Here is a 20,023-nt window from a genome sequence, read left to right as displayed (position 1 = left end):
TCATTTTAATTTATAGGTACTTACCCTAGATATCTCAATTAAAACAGCAGGAATAGTTGTAAGAAATAAAGTGCTCCCCACACAACTATGATGGGCCTAGACCTCTAATGGATCCCTCTCTCCGTCACCACTGGTCACTTCCATCAGAAACATTATCATAAGCCCTTTTGTGGGCCTTCCGGACCTTGCCCTCACCATAAAGCAATGATAGTAGGGAATGCCCCAGTCTCTCCTGAAATGAGTATAGCCGGCAATGCTCCCAGCTGTGACCATGAGCTGCAAGCTCAGACGAATAGAGATTCAGAAATTACACGGGCTTTGATGCTAAATATAAACACATATATGAGCCCTGGGTCGGGTGGATGGAAGTAAACTGTTAATTTTATCCATATATTTTTTCAAGAATGGGAGCTACAGAAGGGAAAACACTTAAAGCACAACTTGGACTGGAGTTGGTATACTGCACCAAAGTAAAAGACTCTGGGGTAGGGGGTAAGGTTCAAATCCTGGAACATGAAGGCAGAGGAGGACCCAGAGGGGGCTGAATTATTATGTGGAAAATGGAGAAATGTTATGCATGTAGAAACTATTGTATTTTACTGCTGACTATAAATCATTAATCCCCCAATAAAGAAAATTTTTAAAAAGGTAATAAAGGGAACCTATAGCTTAAGTAGACTAAAAAGACATAGCATTCAAAAGCAATATAAAGGGCGGGGTTAGGTAGCATAATGGTTATGCAAACAGACTGTCATGTGTGAGGCTCCGAAATCACAGGTTCAATCCCTCACACCACCATAAGCCAGAGCTGATCAGTGCTCTGGTTAAAAAAAGAAAAAAAGCAATATAACATTTAGTGAGATTATTCTGACTTGCACCAAATATTATAAAAAATGACTACTGTGTTTGTGAAGGAATGAAGGAGTGCTAGAGGTTAACAAGACATTAGATGATATTCTGTATTATTAATTATTTTTCATTTTACATGGGTATTAATGTTTAAAAGATGCTGACATTTTATGGATTTAAACACTTTTTAAATTTTATTTTATTTTATTTTACTTTATTTTATGGATTTAAACTAACAATTTTACACATTTTCATGTCCCAGGTAAAACATACACACACTTTGGTGACCATTCACGAATTTCAACTTTCCTAACTGTGGTATTAATATAGGTTATATAGGTTATATATAGGTTATAAAATAGGTTACTGAGTATATTTAAGTTTCATAAAATACCTCTAGTAAAGAAAAGCAACTATAAGTAGAAACCTATGGTTGAGGGGAACATTTATAATATCAAAATGTATATATGAAAACCATTTACATAAAAAATCAGAGGATCTGGGAAGTGGCTCAGCAACAGAGTACATGTCTTCTGCATGAAGCCTTGGGTTCAATCCCTGGAATAACAAAATCATTAATAAAAATTCATTTACCTCTCTCAATTTTTCTCTCTCCCGTTCCCTCTCAGCTATACGTTTTCGCCTCTCTTCTTCTTCCTTAAGAGCATTTTGTGTTTCTGTTCTTAGCTTATCATCTTTAAGAATCTTCCGAATTTTCTTTCTGCCTTTTCCAGGAGACTTGGAATCATCATTTTCATCTTCTTCTTCCTCATCCTCCTCTTCTTCTTTATCTTCTTCTGAATTACTCTATGGAATTTAAGTTATCAAAGGTAAATACTACAGCACTGTCTTATCTATTTAATATTTCAATAATTAACAAACTAAGAAAAGGAATAGGAAGATGCACTGAAAATATTTGAATCATACTGTTCAATAAAAGAGTATTAAAAACAACAAATGAAGGGCAGGAAATAATTCATCAATACAGCAACCACCTTACCACGAAGAAAGCCATGTGCTTGAACCCCAGTACTTCATGGAAGAAGCATGGACTGCACTGAGGGAACTAGACAGAACGCAAAGCAGTGCTGAAGTGTCTCTCCCCACCTCCATCAATGGATGGGAGGGTGGGAGGGAGGATAGTTGGGCCCAGGGGCTATTGAGAGATACCACGCATATGTGAGGCCTTGTGTTTATTGGCCAGCACAATAAAAATATATAAAAAGAAACCACACAAGAGTCAAAAGACAGTAATAGAAACTTGTAAAAAAAAACTCTAGAAGTGTCCATTATTTTCATTATTTCTTATGCAGTCAAGAATCCACCTTCTTCCACCCATCTTGCATGGAGCTAAAAGGAATTATGTTAGGTGAGATAAGTCAGAAAGACAAAGACAAGAAAGGGATGATGCCACTCATGAACAGAAGTTGAGAGAGAAGAACAGAAAGAGAAATGCAAAGCAGAATTTGACTTGAGTTTGGAGCACTGAACCAAAGTAAAAAAAAAAACTCGGGGGGGGGGATATTTTCAGTTTCACTAGAGGGGGGATGGGGGAGGGACATAGACCTCTGGTGGCAAGAATGGTGTTAATATACACTCCTATAAATTTATAGTCTTATAATACACTATTTAATCAATATCAGAGGGGAAAATTTTTAAAAGAAAAGAAAAAAAAAACCACAGTGATATCCCTGATGGAAATATAAATTCTCATAGTTTTCAAAATGTAAAAAGGGAAAGAGAGAATTTTGGTAGAGTGCCAGTAGAACATTGATGATGGGTTAAGATAACTCCAATACATAAAATGAAGTGCAAAACTAGACAACATCAAACTTTATAATACTGTAAGTCAAGGCTAAGTCAGTACAAAAAATAACATTCCGTAAAATGAGTGACTCAAAAAGAAATAGTATGAAGAAAAAGGAACATGCACAACATGGAGGGGGGCGGGCAGTAGTCCACCTAGTCAAGCTCACACATAACAGTTCGCAAGGTCCCAGGTTCAAGTCCCTGGTCCCCAAGTGCAGGGGGAAAGCTACATGAGTAGGAAAGCAGGGATTCAGGTGTCTTTCTCTTTTGTTTTCTCTTTCTTTCTTTTTTTAAAAATTTATTTATTTATTCCCTTTTGTTGCCCTTGTTGCTTTATTGTTGTAATAATTATTGTTGTCTGTCTTCGTTGTTGGATAGGACAGAGAGAAATGGAGAGAGGAGGGGAAGACAGAGAGGGGGAGAGAAAGATAGACACCTGCAGACCTGCTTCACCACCTGTGAAGCGACTCCCCTGCAGGTGGGGAGCCATGGGCTTGAACCGGGATCCTTACGCCCGTCCTTGTGCTTTGTTTTGCACCACATGTGCTTAAGCCACTGAGCCACTGCCTGACCCCCTTTCTTTTTTTTTTTTTCAATTTTTTTATCTTTATTTATTCGATAGAAACAGCCAGAAATCGAGAGGGAAGTGGGAATTAGGGAGGGAGAGAAACAGAGAGACACCAGCAGCACTGGTTCACTACTTGCAAAGCTTTACCTCTGCAGGTGGGGACTGGGGACTCAAACCTGGGTCCTTGTTGCTTTCCCTTTCTATCTCCCTTTAAATTTGTCTCTATCTAATGAATAAATAAAAAGCATTTTTAATTTATTTTTTATTTAAGAAAGGGTAAATTAACAAAACCATAATGTAGGATTTTTAAAAACAAGCACAATGTGGATGAACCTTGAAAATATGCTAAGTTTCAGTAACAAAAGAATAAATATTTTGGCTCCAAAGGTATGAGGAGCCTCACCTAAACAAAATTACAGGCAGGGTGGAGGTAGAAAGCATAATGGTTATGGAAAGAGACTCATTCTGAGGCTCCAAAGTCTCAGGTTCAATACCTGTTCCACCAAAAACCAGAGCTGAGCAGCGCTCTGGTTAAAAAGAAAAAATACAGGCACAAAAATTAAAATAGAGGTTACAAGAGGCTGGGAATGGGATTTACTACTTAATGGGTTCAAAATTTCCAGCTGTAAGTATAATGAAAGCCACTGAACTGTACGATTAAAAAAGTTTAAAGGGAGGGTCAGATGTAGTACCTCAGCTAGTAGAGGTCATTTTTTTCTGTGTGAGAAACCCAGCATTCCAGACCTAGGGCCATAGGGTAGAACAAACCATAGACAACACCAAAAGAATTCTGTTAAGAATGGACCAGTTTTATTTTGTCTCTCCTCTGTGGCTATTCCTCTTTGCCCCATCCCCATCCAAAATAAACTTGAGTCACTGAGAATTAAGAATTTGGTGTCCGAGGCCTGGGTGGTGGTGTACCTGTTTGAGTACACATGCTACAACGTACAAGGACCCAGGTTCAAGTCGCTGATCCCCAACTGCAGGGGGAAGGCTTCGCAAGTGGTGAGGCAGGGCTGCAGGTGGCTCTGTCTCTCTCCCTCTCTATTACCCTCTTCCCTCTTAATTTCTGGCTATCTCTATACAATTAATAAAGATAATTTTTAAAATGTTTTAATTATGTCCTTTTTAAAAAAGTTTTATGTCAAGTTTTATTAATGCTTCACACCAATTTGACAGCTCTAAAAGTATAAAATAATGAATCAAATCAGCTTACATTTTTCATTATATTCATCAATGAAACAAAAACAGATGTCAATATTAGTATTTCCAGAAATGTACATTCACTAAAACAACTCTTTTACAAATGGAAAATGTAATGAAGTCAGAATTCAATTAATGAACAAAATACAAAAATGTTTTAACATACTTCTACTTACTATGATCTACTATACCAGTTATACTTCAAGCATATAGTAAAGCCATTATTACCTTGTTTTCACTAGATGAATCTTCTTGAACCTTAATACGTCGCCGTTTCTTTTTCTGCTTATAACTACGCAGATTTTCTTCCAACTCTGCTTTCTTTGCAGACCTAAAAACATTGAAAATGTATAGTAAAGGGGGCTAGGTAGTGGTGCACCCAGCTGAGCATACACATTACCAGGTATATGTTCCGCAGTCCCTATGAAAAACAGTCTGGAGATTCCTCAGAACATTAGACATGGACTCACCATATGATCTGGTAATTCCACTCCTAGGAATCTATCCAGAAAGCACATATCTGAAAAGACCTATGCATACAAATGTTAGCATAGCAGCACTGTTTGTAATAGTGCAAATTTTTAAAAAACCTAAATATCCAATGACAGATCAGTGATTAACAAAGTTGTGGTATGTTGAGTCGGGCAGTAGTGCAGCGGGTTAAGCGCAAGTGGTGCAAAGCGCAAGGACCGGAGTAAGGATCCAGGTTCAAGCCCCTGGCTTCCCACCTACTGGGGAGTCGCTTCATAAGAGGTGAAGCAGGTCTGCAGGTGTCTATCTTTCTCTCCCTTTCTCTGTCTTCCCCTCATTTCTCCATTTCTCTCTGTCCTATCCAACAACAATGACAATAAGAATAATTACAACAAGGGCAACAAAATGGAATGAATAAATAAATAAATATTACAAAAAAAAGTTGTGGTATGAACTAGCAAACCAGTTACCTAGTTATTGCTTTGCCATGTGCAAAACAAACACTCAAGCCCAGCCCTCACCACAGTAAAAAAGTGCTATAGTTTATTTCTCTCTCGGTCTCTCTGCTAGATATGATTTTTAAAAAAATCACCCCAGACTGATGAATGAATGGAAGGAAAGGGGAAGAAGGAAGAAAATGAGATAGGAAGGAAGAGAAGGAAAGAGAACTGTGGTAATGTATACACACAGAGTACTATTTAGCTGTAAAAAATTATGAAATCTTCTCTTTTGTCTCAACATGAATGAAATTTGAATGCATAATGTTAAGTGAAACAAGCCAGAAGGAGAAGGATAAATACCAGATAACCGACTTTAAAGGTGGGACTCAAACTATGAAGTGGAAAATACATTGAGAAGCTTTCAAGTCCTCTAAAGCATCAAGGAGACAGAGGTTTTAGAGGGTGTTAGAGATCGAGTACAAAATAGAAGAGAATGTTATATATTAGAAAAGAGAGTAACAACAAATGTTGGAGAGGATGTGGAGGGGGAAAAAAAAGGGACATGACTACACTGCTGGAGGGATTGTAAATTGGTCCAACCCTTGTGGAAGACAGTCTGGATATTTCTCAGAACACTAGAAATAGACCTTCCATATGATCCAATAATGTCACTCCTACAGATTTATCCAAAGGAAATGCCTATCATAAGAGATCTCTATATATCCACATTCAAAGCAGCACAATTTGTAATTGCCAAGATTTGGTAGCATCCTAGATGTATGACAGATGAATGGCTTAAAAAAAAAAATCTGTGGAATGGAATACTATGTAGGTATTAAAAATGATGAAGTCAGGCAGTGGTAGATAGCATAATGGTTATGCAAAGAGGCTCTTATGGCTGAGGCTCCAAAATTCCAAGTTCAAGCCCTTGTATCACCATAAGCCAGAGCTAATAAGAGCTCTAGAAAGCAAAATTAATAGGGGTGTCGGGCGGTGGTGTAGCGGGTTAAGCGCACAGCGCAAGGACCCGCATAAGGATCCTGGTTCAAGCCCCTGGCTCTCCACCTGCAGGGGGAGTGGTGAAGCAGTGTTGCAGGTGTCTCTCTATCTCTTCCTCTCTATCTTCCCCTTCCCTTTCCTCAGCTTGGGTCTGAAGGCAGACAAGCTAGAACACGCAGAGATTCATCCAGAGATCGCAACCTACAATTCCTAGAAGTGGAGCTGCGCGGGAAGCCACCTCTGGATGGTGACACCCCCCCCCCCAACAACTAAGACAGTACAGATCTAAATTCGTGTTTAAAATGACATGTCTTCGCAACAAAAGTTTCTCTCCTTGTGTATTAATGACCATGTTTATGTGTGTGTTTAAAGTTTGGTGAACAGTAACTTTAAGGTTAAAAATGTAACTTTAAGGCTAAATTCTTACCAAAGTTAAATGAAAAAGGTTTTCAACGTAATTCTCATAAAAATAAAATTAACTTACATTTAAAGTCTGAGGTAAAAATTAGTTTAAATATCAATATATTTTAACTAAGTTGGCCTAAAAAAAAAAAAGCCCTGGCTCCCTACCTGAAGGGGAGTAGCTTCACAAGCAGTGAAGCTGGTCTGCAGGTGTCTATCTTTCTCTCCCCCTCTCTGTCTTCCCCTCCTGTTTCCATTTCTCTCTGTCCTATCTAACAACGATGGCATCAATAACTACAACAATAATAACTACAACAATAAAAAAAACAAGAGCAACAAAAGGAAAAAATAAATATTAGGGTCAACTAAAAAAAAAAACTCTGGTGGCAGGAACAGTGTGCGATTGTACCCCCGCTATGTTGTAATTTTGCGAATTACTTTAAAAAAAAAAAAGAGTATTTCCTGAAAGAAAGAACCAAACAAAACAATGGAGCTCTTGTGCAGTGTCTCATTAAATACCCACAATAACCAGTATAGTAAGTGCAACTGCAATCCCCTATTTTATAGATGAGGACACTAAACCAGAAAATACTCATACAAAAATAAAGTATTAAAGTCAAGAGATAGATTGAAGTAGTTTGTCTATAAAGTCTCTATCATACAATTAGCTCAATACAAACCAAACCTTGCATCTGAGAATGCTTTTGGACAGCCAAAGAACATCTCATTTAGAACATAAAACTCATTACAGTATTTATTTATTTACTTACTTATTTTTACCATCAGAGTTATTGCAGCGACTTGATGCCTGCAAAATGGTACAACCTTTTCAGAAAAGGTGGAACCAATGGCTACTTTCCTCTCTTCCTCTTTCCTTCTTTACTGATACAGGGTGAGACAAAGAAGTCAAAGGAGAGGGAAAAAGGAGAGATACTGCTGTTCTACTTCTGAAACTTCCCCCACTGTAGGTGGGGGCCTAAGACTTGAACCTGGATCCTTAAGCATGATAAAACATTCATTTTACCAGTTGCAACCCACACACTACTTATACTTTCTAAATTCACAACTTCAGGGCCATCAAGACAGAGCACCTGGGAGGTTGCCTGCTTTGCCATGGGCATTACCCAAGTTAACTCTTGGCTTCTACCTTCCTGTGAAGTTCCAGTACTATAGTGTCTTTCCCTCTCTCCTTCTCTGTTTCTGTATCTATTTTATTTATTTATTTATTTATTCCCTTTTGTTGTCCTTGTTGTTTTATTATTGTAGTCATTATTGATGTCACTGTTGTTGGATAGGACACAGAGAAACAGAAAGAGATGGGGAAGACAGAGAGAAGGAGAGAAAGACAGAGACCTGCAGACCTGTTTCACCGGCCTGTGAAGCAACTCCCCTGCAGGTGGGGAGTCAGGGGCTTGAACCAGGATCCTTATGCTAGTCCTTGCACTTTGCACCACCTGCGCTTAACCCGCTACACTAACCACGCAACGTCCTCTGTATCTATTTCTATCTGAAAGTGTTAATTTGGAGTCATGGGGTTTTAGAAATGATAGATAGATAGATAGATAGATAGATAGATAGATAGATAGATAGATAGATAGACAGATAAGTAAATAAGTACATAAATAAATAAACAAATAAATGACATGTTAAAGTGAGAGAGAGTTAACCATATAAGGTGAATGCATTACCAGGCCTACCAGCCCAGGTCTGATTTCTGGTACATGAGAATGTCACGGCACTGGGGGAAGCTCTGAAACTGTGATAGTGCCCCACCTCTCTCTAAAGGAAAAACAAGTTGTTCGCAGAGTAGTGACGTCACATATATGCATGACTCTGGCTCAGAAGAAAAACAAACACTTCAATAATAATTTAAAATACAAATACTAAATATTTAGCTTCATTTAATTTGTAATGCCAACCATTATACAGATAAAGTGAAGCATAGTTATGTGATGAATTCCTAAAAGTTGTATAAAAAACAATATAATCTTTACCTTGTTCTGGGTCGCTGTTCATCTTCAGATTCACTAACTTCTTCACTAACTCCTGACTCCTGAAAATCAGAATCTTCAGAATCTTCACTGCTCACTAGAATTAAAAATATATATTAAATTATTAAATAATTCTCAATGAAACTGCAATTCACTTGTCAGTAACTTCACATTGAAACAGAGCACCATGGGAGGCCAGGCACAGTGGGTTAGGTGCACATAGAGCAAAGCACAAGGACTGGAGTAAGGATCCTGATTCAAGCCCTCAGCTCCTCACCTGCAGGGGGGTTGCTTCACAAGTGGTGAAGCAAGTCTTTAGGTGTCTTTCACTCCCCCTCTCTGTCTCCAACCCCCCCTGGGTTTCTCTCTGTTCTATCCAACAACGACAATAACAACAACAAAAGCAACAACAACAAAAAAGGGCAGATGGCCTCCAGGATTCATAGCACAGGCACCGAGCCCCAGAGTTAACACTGGAGGCAAAAAAAAGAAAAAAATAAAAACATAATAATAAAAAAGAGAGCACTATGAGTAGAATAGGAATAGTATGTACATTAATGGATATCACATAATATATATTATATCATCTAATTATTCCAATGGTATGTATAAATGTTATTTAAACTATTGTAATTCTAAAGTTGGTTCTATATTAAAACAAGTGATAATAAAAACAAAAGATTAACTCTCAGTAATTTATATTATTACTACCTATTAACAAATCAAATGTACTAAACAGAATTTTGGATATTCAAAACAAGTAAAGTAAGCTGAGAGAACAAACACACTCAGAGATTCACATTTACTATAACTAGTAACTATGAATAGAACAGCAGGGAAACTAACAACTCTGAAGAGGAAACAATTAATAAGCAGTTTTAGATTAAAATCAAAACTAGAATAATAATCCTTATAGAATGATTTATATGAAATGGGTGTGAAAGTCCTATTTTTATATTCATTTTTAATATTTATTTTATTTATTTATTCCCTTTTGTTGCCTTTGTTGTAGTTATTGTTGTTGTTATTGATGTCCTTGTTGCTGGCTAGGACAGAGAGAAATGGAGACAGGAGGGGAAGACAGAGAGGGGGAGCGAAAGGTAAGACACCTGCAGACCAGCTTCACCACTTGTGAAGCGACTGCCCTGCAGGTGGGGAGCCAGGGGCTCAAACCGGAATCCTTATGCCGGTCCTTGCACTTTGCACCACCTGCGTTTAACCTGCTGTGCTACTGCCCAACTCCCAAAAGTCCTATTTTTTATACTTTTCTTTCTAAGTCATGACAGAATGGCAAGATGATTAGCAAAACTGCATAGGTGTTGACAGTAAAACTCTAGGGAGAACCCCAATGCCAGTTATGGTATTAGGATCAATCACAGCATATTACAAAAAATAAGGGGAATAACCAAGTTTATTTTCGCTCCAAATTTGTAGCTTTTCTGTACAAAATTGCCACTATTACACAAGTATCCAAAATCCCAGGACAATGGCTATATTTCTGGCCAGAGGGACTCAAGCAGAGAAAATAAAAGAGCCTGGAATATCCCATAGTGTCAAAAAAGAAAAGTCATGTTCAAAAACAAAAGGAACATTTAAAGGATCTGACCCAAAATGAAGGAGCTCCCAATTGCCCAAGGCTGGAACAAACTGAATAACAACAACAACAAGTACAGATTTTTTTTTTTTTTGGGTGCATTGCACAAAAATAAAAGACTCTGGGGTGGGGGGGGTTTCGGGTCCTGGAACATGATGGCAGAGGACCTAGTGTGGGTTATATTGTTATGTGGGAAACTGGGAAATGTTATGCATGTATAAGCTATTGTATTCACTGTCGACTGTAAAACATTAATCTCCCAATAAAGTAATAGTAACAACAATAATAATAAAAGAACAGGAAAGGGGACAGGGGAACCAGGAAAAAAAAAAAGACTTTTCTAGACTATTGATCCTATGAGAGTTTCAACTTAAAAAATATATACTTTCCATTTTCTAGCAGCACAGAAAGTAAACCTATTCTCCAGGGGTCAGGTAGTTAAATGTCCTCAGAAGCAGGCCTTAATGAGCAAATATAAACCAAAAGAAACAAATAAAAAATCCTTTGAGGGATCTGTGAAATAGCACCAAGAGTAGCAAAGCAGACTTTCACAGTCAAGGTGCCAAGGTCCCAGCTTAAACCCTGGACACCAACATAAGTCAGAGATGAGCAATGCAATGGTTTTGAAAAGCTTTCTTTGAACATTGTGTTAAGCAAAATTCTCAAAAAAATTTCTTTTTTTTTTTTTCTTTTTACCAAGCACTGCTCAGCTCTGGCTCATGGTGGTACAGGGAACTAAACCTGGGACTTTGGGAGCTCAGGTATGAAAGTCTCTTTGCATAATCATTATGCTACCTACCCCCGGCCTGTAAATTTCATATTTAATTGCAAAAGGAATACATATTACTTAATATAATGCTGCTCACTCAAAATATCTCAGTAAAATGGACACAATCAAAAAGATGTTACATAGTTACCTACAGCCCCACAAGGGTACAATGTGAAATATTTCTACTTGAGAAACGCATACTTAAAAGGTTTCCCATATCTGGTCTCTATTTCATATAACAGAGCTGAATTTCTTCTTCTTTTCTCGGCATCCTCCTATAATAGAGCTATACCATATCAACTGCATCACCTCTATTGCCATGAGCTAAAAGTTTCACAAAGGTTTCAACAAAAATTTTCCCTGCCTGTATTGTAACTTAACAATACATATACCCACTCCCCATTTACGACTCGGTCTGACTTGGTCAGTGAAAATCTTCATCTCTGTGAAATCATCTCTGGATATAACTCCCAGCTTCAAAGAAGCTAAAGAAATCAGGCTAGCAAGACAGCTAACTTAGAAGAGAGCCTAACTTGTCATGCATTTAGCTCAGATTCAAGTCCCTAGACCCCCATGTGGGAGTACTACCAACCTGGGGAAAGCTTTGAAATGTGCTGCCCTTCCCATCCACATACCCCCCTCAAAAAGTGAACCCAGTCCAGTAAGGTACCAGTAGTGACAAAAAGAAATAAATAATTTTTTAAGGAAAAAAAAAAAAAACCTCCTTTTTACCACACTATAGAATAGCCCTATTATATAAGATGTCCCTTATAGCACTATAGTTTCTTTTAATATTAATGAAAGTAGTTCCTTACATGGCTATCAGATTCAATGAGATTTTTTTTTAAAACATGGATGAACAAGAAATGAAGAGAAAACATGAGAGGCCGGGTGGTGGCACTCGTGGTTGACCACACTTTACAATGTGCAAGGACCAAGGTTCAAGCCCCCAGTCCCCAACTGCAGGGGGCAAGCTTTGCAAGTGGTAAAACAGTGTTGCAGATGTCTCTCACTCCCTCTCTATCTTTCCTACCCTCTCAATTTCTTACTGTCTCTATCCAACAAATAAATAAATAAATTTCCTTTAAAAAAAAAAAGAGAAAAATAACACAGGTACCTAGCTGATATGACCTTGTAAGACCTATGAACTACCACAAGACAATCTGAGGGAGAAACTTTCATCACATAACTAACTCACTGCAACCAGCAAATCCCAAGGACTGAGCTAGCATACACACATATGAACTAACCAATCACAGATAATGAAGGGGTGGGTCTAATCCTTAATAGATTAGTATCTTCATACTATAAACATTTTCTTATTTAGAAACTCTTTGCTTTCCTGGTCCTTAAGAAGTGTCCTTTCCCACTTATTAATATTTTCAGGCCATCCAGGAGGTCAGGCTATGGAGTAACAGGGAACACCACAGATTCTCCCCCAAAACAACAAAGATTGACAACTATGAAACTTAACAACCCTCATTAGGGGACATAGTCGAGGAGTCCTGATATTCCAAAATAGACATGATGGGCCTAGACCTCAAATAAAACACTCTCTCCATGTTACCGATCATCTCTATCAGGAACAACACAATAGACACCTCTGTGGGTCCCCATAGGACCTTACCCTCAACGTGGACCAACAACAGTAGAGATTGTTCCATCCTCTGAAGGGAGGCTGAACAACATACTCTATCTTCCACCTGAGAAAGATGGCTTCTGAAATTGGGGAAGCTTGAAACGTTCCTACTCATGTGAGCTCAAATCTACAGGGATGCAGAAGTCACATAGGCTCCTAAGTTGAATATGGGCCCCAAATTAGATCAAATTGATGGGGTTCACAGTCAACAATAATTATACACCTTTCCCATATTTGGGAGCTACTCTCTTCATGATCCAGTTTTCTGGTCCTTTTTTCCAGCCATGACATCATCTCCCCAGACGATAACTTGAATCCACCTGCATATCAGACGTTAGGCTCAGGAAAAGAAAAAAAAAAAACTAGTATAGTCACGGGCCCTTTAGAATATAACTAAAATAGGCTTACTAACTTATCTACAAAACGGAGATCACCAAATCTTCATCTGAAATATTCTAGTCTTTAGATTCACGACTAGTCAACAATTTATTTGGCTCTATATCTTAACTCTTCTTTCAGCCACCAGGTTCCAGATGCTACCATGATGCCAACCTGACTATCCTGGGCAGATGAACCCACCAATGTGTCCTGGAGCTCCGCTTCCCCAGAGACCCACCCTACTGGGGAAAGAGAGGGGCAGGCTGGGAGTATGAATCAACCAGTGTCAACGCCTATGTTCAGTGGGGAAGCAATTACAGAAGCTAGACCTTCCACCTTCTGCACTCCATAATGTCCCTTGGTCCATACTCCCAGAGGGATAAAGACTAGGAAAGCTATCAGGGGACGGGATGGGATACGGAGTTCTGGTGGTGGGAACTGTGTGGAGGTTACCCCTCTTATCATACGGTTTTTGTCAGTGTTTCCTTTTTATAAAAAAAATTTTTTTAATAAAAAAAATACAGTTGAGATATCTGCAGAAGGACTGCAGCCTGAGCCACCCAATGTGCGGATGCTACTGTGATTCAATCCTGACCTTCCTTCATATAATGGGGTAGTAGATATAACAAATCTCTGGAAACTGAAAACTACTTTCACACTAAAGGTGGGAAATAATTATATGAATATAAATAAGGTGGGGGGACATACCATAATAGTTATGGAAAAAGACTCTCATACCTGAGTTTCTAATGTCCCAGATTCAATCCCCTAAACTACCATAAGCCAGAACAAAGTGCTGCTCTAGTTCAAAAAAAAATAAAACAAACAAACAAAAAAAAAAAAAAACACTGAGTATAAATGAGAAGAGAACGCCAGTTAGGAGCTATTCTGGCCAGCTACCTCCCTGAGAGTACAACAGCAGCTCCTATATAAGAACAATTTGTGGTGTATTATACCAAAGTAAAAGACTCTGGGGTGGGGTTGGGAAGGGTTCAAGTCCTGGAACATGATGGCAGAAGGACCTAGTGGGGGTTGAATTGTTATGTCGAAAACTGAGAAATGTTACACATGTACAAATACTGTATTTTACTGTTGACTTTAAACCATAAGCCCTCCCCATAAAGAAAAGGGAAAAAAAGGGCACTTCAAGACTTAACATAAAGAAATCAAGAAACATCCCAGATATTACTAGCATTACTAGCATTATCATTAGCCTTATTCTTCCAAAAAGCCTTATACAAATTTGATGGAATGTGCACAAAGGTGGTGACATTATTATGGAAATAAACCAACAATTACAAAAAACTGGTTGGGACCACAAAATGACCAAAACTGCCAAAGCAATGCTGAAACAAAAGAATAAAGATGGAGTAGCCAGGGGTGTGTGTAAAATGACTCTCATGCCTGGGGCACCAAAGTCTCAGGTTCATTCCTACACAGCACCATAAGCCAGAGCTCAGCAATGTGTCCTGAAGTCTCACCTCCTAAACTAGGGAAAGATAGAAACAGGCTAAGGGTATAACTCAACATTCACGCCCAGTGGAAAATCATTTACAGAAGCCAGAGCTTCCCCATTCTGCACCCCAAAAAGAATTTTGGTCCATAAACTCAGAAGGATAAAGAACAGGGAAACTTTCATTGGAGGGGATGGGACACAAAACTCTGGCAGTGGGAAATGTATGGAATTATACCTCTCTTATTATCTTGCTACTCATTATTAAATATTTAATAAAAAATTAAGATACACATGTATGGCTAGGTTGACAATGATGTCCTCATATAATTTTGTGTATTTAATGCCTATCATGATGATGGAAACAGTTAAGTACTCATGTAGAAGAATTCAAACTTTTAATAGAATGAAAATTTAACCTGACTGTATGAGTTTTACCTATAAGCTTGTATAGATCTACCAGGACTGTGTCATCTATCATTCTTTACAAAGATGTCATTTCTTCCTACAGCTAAAGACAATGTTATATTTCCTGAATAAGTTTTGAGTACAGTTGTATATAATCCTATTTAGTGATTTAGTCTAAATCCTAATAAGTACTGAAGGCTAAAAAAAATTATGGTTTATCATTGCTAAATTATTTCAGACTCAAGTAAGAGAATAGTTATTTTCACTACGTTGATACACAGTTAATATATGTGGTCAATTGTTTTAGCAGACAGACTTCACTACTATAAGCGTATGAAAACTAGTATGTTCATTAAATTCAAAATTAAAAAGTCTTACCTTTTCTTCTATTTCTGCCCTTAGCTTCTTTGTGCTCCTTAGACTTTGCCTTTTTTTCTTCTCCAGATTCTCCATCACTCACAGTCAATTTATGCCTCAATAGCCTATGCCTGAATCTTGGTTTCTTAGATTCTTCAGAATCTGAATCTGATTCAGAATTGACATGATTTTTTGATTCTAAGTGGAGAAAATGAACCAATAAATAAATAAATAAATAAATAAATCTCCTGTATTCATTTACCTTTAAAATGCTTTGTAAAACTACTTTATTAACAATTATAACTTATGGAAAAGAGTAGAGCAGTCCATTTTCATTGATATGAGTGTTGACACCAGATAAATTCATAAAAACTGATAAAATATTAATTAAAATCATTAACACACAATTGTAAAGATTTTACAAAGTATACTTTTAGAAAAAGCTGTTTAGTGATATAGGTGGTGACACAAAGATATAAGGTATTAGACTTTCTACTATCTATCTATCTATCTATCTATCTACAGTTTGGTAGGACAGACAGAAACTGAGGAAGAGGGGAGACAGAGAAGGGAAGATACACATAACAGCTGCACTCTTTCACCACTCGTGAAATTTCCGCACTTCAGGTGGGAACTTGAACCTGGGTTCTTAGATACACTAATGTGTATGTTTAATCAGGTGTGCCACCACAGCCCCTAGACATTGTGCTCTCAAGCACAGGGTCCTGAATTGAATAATCAACATAGTTTGTGCCAGAGGGATGCTCTGGTTCATTCTCATTCTCTCTCTCTCTCTCTCTCTCTCTCTCTCTCTAATAAATAAAACTTTTATATGATTGTTTTAAAAATAAAATCATCTAAAAATTTTAATTAATAAATAAATAAATAAATAAAAATAATCTGGGACTTGGGTGGTAGTGCATGTGGTGTTAAGTGCACATAGTACAAAGCGCAAGGACCGGCATAAGGATCCTGCTTCAAGCCCCTGGCTACCCAACCACATGGGAGTCACTTCACAGGTAGTGAAGCAGGTCTTCAGGTGTCTTTCTCTCCCCCTCTTCCCATACTCTCTCCATTTCTCTCTGTCCTATCTTACAACGACGACATCAATAACAACAACAAAACTATAAAAACAATTAAAAAACATTCCAACAAAGTCCCAAAACCTAGATAAAGACCAGGTCCCCTGAGATAGAGTATATGTTCACACGTATCCATAAACTAGGACAAAATATATACCTGAAAACAAAAGTACACAACAGTCTGCAGTGAGTACCCCCCCCCAACACTTCATCGGCACTATTCCAGCCTTTAGGTCCATAACTGTTCAACAATTTGTTTGGCTTGGTATGTTAGCTCTCTTTTCAGCCACCAGGTTCCAGATGCCAACAGGATGAAGACCAGACTTCGCTGGACAGATGACCCCACCAATGTGTCCTGGAGCTCCGCTTCCCCAGAGACCCACCCTACTGGGGAAAGAGAGAGGCAGACTGGGAGTATGGATCGACCAGTCAACGCCCATGTTCAGCGGGGAAGCAATTACAGAAGCCAGACCTTCCACCTTCTGCAACCCACAATGATGTTGGGTCCATACTCCCAGAGGGATAAAGAATAGGAAAGCTATCAGGGGAAGGGATGGGATATAGAAATCTGGTGGTGGGAATTGTGTGGAGTTGTACCCTCCTATCCTACGGTTTTGTTAATGTCTCCTTTTTAAATAAATAAATAAAAACAATAAAAAACAAGGCATACTAAGGGAAATAATAAATAATAATAAAATCATCTATTTAGCAGCAGGAGAGTTGGCTCAGATACAGAGCACAGGAACTGCATTAAGGAAACCTTGGTTTTGATCTTCTGGTCTACATTTGCCAGGGCGATATTCTGGTGCCTCTGCTTCAGCCCTTCCCCCTCGCAAAATGAATAAAGCTTTAAAATTAAACCAACAGGCCTAGTGAAGTAGCTTACTTGGACAGTGTGCTACAGCTGTGCCATGCGTGTGATCTAGGTTCAAACCTAGCATCCACTGCATTGAAGAAAGGTTCAGTGCTGTGGCTTCTTTCTATATATCTGTCTCTCTCTGTTTCATTATCAAAAAATAAAGAAACAAAATTAAATAAAATAATTCATTTATTTGCAGTGATAAATAAAGTATGCAAAACTATTACCAGATACTCAAAAGGAATAATGGTAATAAAATTTAAAACACCTTAATAAATTTCAAATTATCTGTGTTCAAAGGCTATCATTGGGAGTCAGCGGTAGCACAGCGGGTTAAGCACAAGGACCGGCGTCAGGATCCCGGTTTGAGCCCCCGGCTCCCCACCTGCAGGGGAGTTGCTTCACAGGCAGTGAAGCAGGTCTGCAGGTGTCTATCTTTCTCTCCCCTCTGTCTTCCCCTCCTCTCTCCATTTCTCTGTCCTATCAAACAACAACGACATCAATAACAACAACAATATTACAACAAAACAAGGGAATAAATAATTTTTTCCCTTAAAAACAGGGTATCATTATCAGAAGAAAAAACACAAGTAGAAGCTGATCTGCAGTTGGTGTATTGCACCAAAGTAAAAGACTCTGGGGTGGGGGAGAACAGGTCCTGCAAAAGGATGACAGAGGATCTAGTGGGGGTTGTATTATTATGTGGAAAACTGAGAAATGTTATGCATATACAAACTACTGTATTTACTGTCAACTTTAAGACATTAATCCCTCAATAGGGAGTTGGGCAGTAGCGTGGCAGATTAAGCGCAGGTGGTACTAAGCTCAAGGACCAACTAAGAATCCTGGTTCGAGCCCCCAGCTCCACACCTGCAGGGAAGTCACTTCACGGGCGGTGAAGCAGGTCTGCAGGTGTCTGTCTTGCTCTCCCCCTGTCTTCCCCTCCTCTCTCTAGTTGTCTGTCCTATCCAACAATGACAATCAATTACAACAACAATAATAATAAAGGGCAAAAAATACAAAAAAACAAAAAGGGGAAAATGAACAAATATAATCCCTCAATAAAGAAAATTTTTTTTAAAAGGGTATCATTAAGACTCGCTTGATGATGACCATTTTGTCCAATACCAGGATAACTCATTACCTGGGCTCCCAGTCAGGAAATCCCTATATTCCCTCATAGATACTATATGCCTAGATCACTAGTAGATCCTTCTCTTTACTATCACTGGTCACCCCATCAGGAATGTCATCATTAGCCCTTCTGTAGGCTTCTTTAAGACATTACCCTCAGTGCAAACTAGCAACGGTAAGGATTGCATTGCCATGGTCTCCAAAGGGAGACTGAGTCATCCTATTCTATCATTTTAGGAGGAATAGTCCTACAATGTTTGTAGCCTAGAATGTTCCCAGCTACAACCATAGACTATAAGCTCAGACTGACTATAAATTGTTCCCAAGACAGATCAAAGTGGTAAACTGTTAACTGTATTTATATATTTTTTCAAGTTTGGGAGCCACTCTCTGCTCTAATCCAGCTTTCAAGTTCTATTCTACACTCTGACACCATCCCCCCAGACAATATTTCTATTCCACCTTGATGTTAGCTATCAAGTTCAAGCAACAATTACTAATGTCCTGGGCTCCTAAGAATATACCTAAAATAGATATTCTAGCTTCACTTACCCTAGGGTTCCTATTATTATTGGCTCTATTATTACTGTTTTCTGTTTATTGAAGATTTTGTCCTGCTTTATCTTACTCCCTTTCAACCACAGATGCAACTACAATCCAATCCTGATCTCCCTAGGCAGATGACCTTGACAATGTGTCCCAGAACCTCACCTCTCCAAAGCCCTACCCTACTAGAGAAAGAAAGAGACAAACTCGGGGTATGGATTGACCAGCCAAGGTCTATGTCCGGCATAGAAGTAATTACAGAAGCCAGAACTCCTTCCTTCTGCACCTCAAAAATAATTTTAGTCAGGTGGACTAGGCAGTGGCACACCTGGTTAAGCACTCACATTACAGTGTTCAAGGAAGCAAGTTCAAGCCCCTGGTTCACCACACGCAGAGAGAAAGCTTCACGAGTGCTGAAGCAGGGCTTCAGGTATCTGTCTATCCATCTGTATCCCCCCTTCCCAATTTCTCTCTGTCTCTATCTAATAAACAAAAAAGTATTAAAAAAAAAAGGAAGAGGAGAATTATTATTTTAGTCCTTACCCCCAGAGGAGGAAATGTTAAGGGAAGATGAGCAGAAAGCTCTGAACCCAATTTCAACAGGACCGCATAACTCTTGTGACAAGAAACATTTGTCTTTGCACCATTAGTGAGAGACAAAAGATCCTGGAAAACACCTAAGGAAGTCAGGCATGGTTCCTCCTATCTGAAAAGGATGATGGGGGGAAATGGGATGATTTAACTCATAAGTGGAATATAGAGATTTGAAACATTTGAACTTGAAAAAAGAAATATACACATATACATATACATATACATATACATATATACATATATATGGTCAACTGACAACTATGATCTTGAAAGAATGATGTGGGTTATCATGATTGGGGGGCGGGGACGATATGGACAAAGAACTGTGGTGGTGGGCATGGTGTGGAAATATGTCCGTATTATATCTTGTAATCAACATTAAATCACTAGTGAAAATAATTAAATAAAAACATTTAAAAAATAACAAATAGTCTTCAAAGATTGAACTAGGCAAATAATAACATTTTATATTTCAGTT

At 38.4% G+C, this 20,023-nt stretch overlaps 1 protein-coding gene across 7 annotated transcripts in view; it reads right to left on the bottom strand.

Moving 5' to 3' along the window:
• The window catches only part of ATRX (ATRX chromatin remodeler), a 217,354-nt gene that overhangs the window by 94,759 nt on the left and 102,572 nt on the right, over positions 1-20,023 (bottom strand). For all 7 annotated transcript variants that reach the window (XM_060183149.1, XM_060183145.1, XM_060183147.1 and 4 more), the window contains 4 exons: positions 15,352-15,528; positions 8,736-8,829; positions 4,658-4,760; positions 1,444-1,656 (listed from right to left, as the gene is read on the bottom strand). In XM_060183149.1, the coding sequence (XP_060039132.1) occupies positions 1,444-1,656; positions 4,658-4,760; positions 8,736-8,829; positions 15,352-15,528 (587 nt within the window). The remainder of the gene's footprint in view (positions 1-1,443; positions 1,657-4,657; positions 4,761-8,735; positions 8,830-15,351; positions 15,529-20,023) is intronic.

The sequence above is a fragment of the Erinaceus europaeus genome, chromosome X (assembly GCF_950295315.1).
Source record: "Erinaceus europaeus chromosome X, mEriEur2.1, whole genome shotgun sequence".
In the NCBI taxonomy this organism is placed as follows: domain Eukaryota; kingdom Metazoa; phylum Chordata; class Mammalia; order Eulipotyphla; family Erinaceidae; genus Erinaceus; species Erinaceus europaeus.
Note: the sequence above shows the minus strand (reverse complement) of the source record. Positions and strands in the feature narration are given on the sequence as shown.